Source organism: Chaetura pelagica, unplaced genomic scaffold (assembly GCF_000747805.2).
Source record: "Chaetura pelagica isolate M959 unplaced genomic scaffold, ChaPel_1.0 scaffold221, whole genome shotgun sequence".
In the NCBI taxonomy this organism is placed as follows: domain Eukaryota; kingdom Metazoa; phylum Chordata; class Aves; order Apodiformes; family Apodidae; genus Chaetura; species Chaetura pelagica.
This window is the reverse complement of record NW_009952533.1, coordinates 13342712-13345332: the sequence shown is the minus strand read 5'-3', so window position 1 is coordinate 13345332 and position 2621 is coordinate 13342712. Positions and strand designations below refer to the sequence as shown.

At 50.8% G+C, this 2621-nt stretch overlaps 1 protein-coding gene across 1 annotated transcript in view; it reads right to left on the bottom strand.

Annotated features, from left to right (window-relative positions):
• The window catches only part of LOC104398869, a 12907-nt gene that overhangs the window by 9558 nt on the left and 728 nt on the right, over window positions 1-2621 (bottom strand). Inside the window, exons 2-3 of the mRNA XM_010009024.1 lie at window positions 1363-1507; window positions 497-984 (exon numbers count right to left, since the gene is read on the bottom strand). Coding sequence (XP_010007326.1) covers window positions 497-984; window positions 1363-1507 — 633 coding nt within the window. The remainder of the gene's footprint in view (window positions 1-496; window positions 985-1362; window positions 1508-2621) is intronic.

Genomic DNA, 2621 nt, shown 5'->3' with positions numbered 1-2621 from the left:
CTCGTGCAGGGCCAGGGGAGCCGAACCCCTGCCTCTGCTGTTACTCGCTCTGCCTCGTTTACGGACGATAACGAGAAAACAGCACGGCAAACTCTCTCCCTCTTTCTCCCAAACGACACCGAGCTGGCGCCAGGGGGTATTCTATTTTCGATTCTTTGGTGTTTTCCGTATTTAAGAAAATAACGAAACCGGATATATCTATTCAAACTAAATGAAAACTATCGCTTTTTCTCGCAGTGTTTCTGCGGCTTTTTAAAAAGAGGGACCACGCGAAAATAAAACAGGCACTTTCTTAACTCGGAGGCTGCACCTGATCTATTTGTGGGTATTTTAAAATTATTTCAGCCTGGAGTGAATTTTAGTTATTTTTAGGCGTGGCCAGGGGGGGTAGGCAATTTTTGCCGGAGGGGGAAAGCGAACCCTTGGAAGCGGCCAAGTTTTCAGCGGGTCGTTTTGCTGGCAGGTGGGGGGGCAGCCCAGCCGTGCTCAGCGGTACCGCTTCCAGGCGTGCACGGAAAAGCCCTTTGAAAGAGACGCCTCAGTGGTTGCCACAGCAAGCGGAGGGGGTTGCAAGAAATGAAATCGTCTGGAAGTTTTTCTAGGGAGAAAAAAAAATCTGTGTCCTTGGCTAACGGCATTTCTGTCCTTGGGAGCGTCTGCCAGGTGAAATCCTGCTTCCCCGCGCACCCGAAGGAGGAGCGGGAGCGAGCGGGACTTCCAGCTCCCACCCCGCACTTGTGTTTCCCCGGTGAAAGCAAACTGCTCGCGCCGTTGCGGATCTTTCCCGCAACCCCCAGGCTCTCTCTGTTTTGGACAGGGAAGACTGCGGCGCCCGCCTTGGCAGCGCGGCCGCGGAGCGGGGCCGCCCGCTGCTCCGCGCCTTTCTCCGCGCCTTTCTTTCTCCGCGCAGGGCGGCAGCGGGCTCTGGCCCCCTCGGAGCCGGAGCGGCTGAAGTGAGCAGCTGGTGGGAAATGCAAATGGCTCCTGGAGAAACATAAGATACAGGGTGATTTTCATTCCCTCCTCGAGTGTGTGGAAGGAGCTGGACATACGTTTCACGCTCCTAATCCTTCTTTTACATTTTTAGTCATACTCCTATTAAACAACTAATTAATGCCCAGAATCACTAGGGAATACATTAGACATGCTGCCGTGTAAGAGGGGTTCCAGGGAGTCTGGAAACTATGGAGCCGACTTAATACGAGGATTTCATTTTTTTTTTTTTTTTTTTTTTTCCCCCCTTCTGTCAAAGCAATAAATGTAATAATAGATTTCAGGGAGAGCAAAGGCCGCCGCGGCTGTATTTATAGTCTAGCTCCCCCCTCCCGCTAGCGTAGTGACAACAGCTTTAAAAACCCTGACGAGCCTAAGGAGCCTTTCCTCGGCCGGCTGAAGCGGGGAGAGGCGACGGGCTCGAAGCCGGCGCCCGCGGCCCGGCCAGTGCGTGCATAGCGGGGCTGGAAGCGCCGTGTGCCGGGCCCCGGGCAGCACGCCCGTTTTTGAACGGCTGGAAAAGAGAGATGGGGTTATTTCTCGCCCCGACAGGAGGAGAAACTGTTATAATAAATGCCTATCGCGACTATCCGTTTGCAGGCACCTGGCGCAGCCTGGTGCTCCTCGACGGCGGCGGGAGCCGCGGGGCTTCCTCCGGTCTCTGCGCGGGAGACCCGAAGGGGAACCCGGCTGCTTCCACGCTGCCGGCCGGGCAGGGTTTTTGCCCAGGGAGAGGGGAAGGAAAAAAAAAAATAGCCAACAACAACGAAAAGGCAAAAAGTATCTAGCTGTATCTGAGGCATCCCTGTGTCTTGCACCGGCCGCAGTGCTGCGGACTCCTGAGGAAAAGAGAGTAATCTTCGAAAATGTGCGATGGGGCAATTCACGGCCATTTACTTTCTTCATTCCCGGATTATGATCCAGTGTTCGCAGGCAATCCCTCCCGTCTCCCCCCCAGCCTCTCCTCCCACCTCTCTGAGCTTATCTGACAGCGAACGAGTATGTAAATACCTATAGCTGGCTATGTTTAACACACTCAAATATTATTGATTTGTTGGGCTGCTCGAATATTTTCTTCTTGACAAGACCTGTTTTCAAAATTGTCCGTTCAGGGCGTTCGTCCTGATGCTACAATAAATAAATTGTTAAAAAAATAAGTATTTCAAATGGACCCGTTGATTTGCATATAAATTAAAATTACTCTGCCTCGCATATTCCAATGCTTTATAATAATTTCGAAATTAGCGCTTAACCACTTGAGCTAAAAGAACATATGAATGTCTGTATTGACTCACTAATGAATTACCTAATTAAAACGTCCGGAGGAAGTCGGTCTTTAGGAAGATTGTTAAATCGGGGTAAAGCACATCAGCAATAAGGAAGTCGGTGCAAACCGGAGCGGAGCAAGCTCTATTAACACAGAATAATCTAAACTTCGCGCAGTGATTCCTGTATTCATTTTCCTTTGCTTTAATCCTTTCCCCCCTTCTATTATTATTATTTTCTTTTTTTAAATTTTAAATTTTTTTTTTGAAAGGAAGAAAAAAGAAGAGGAAGCGCAAATATCTCCCCCCCGCTTTGCTCCGCGCCGGCAGGCGCCGCTCTCCCGGCGGGCGGGAGAGGCGGCC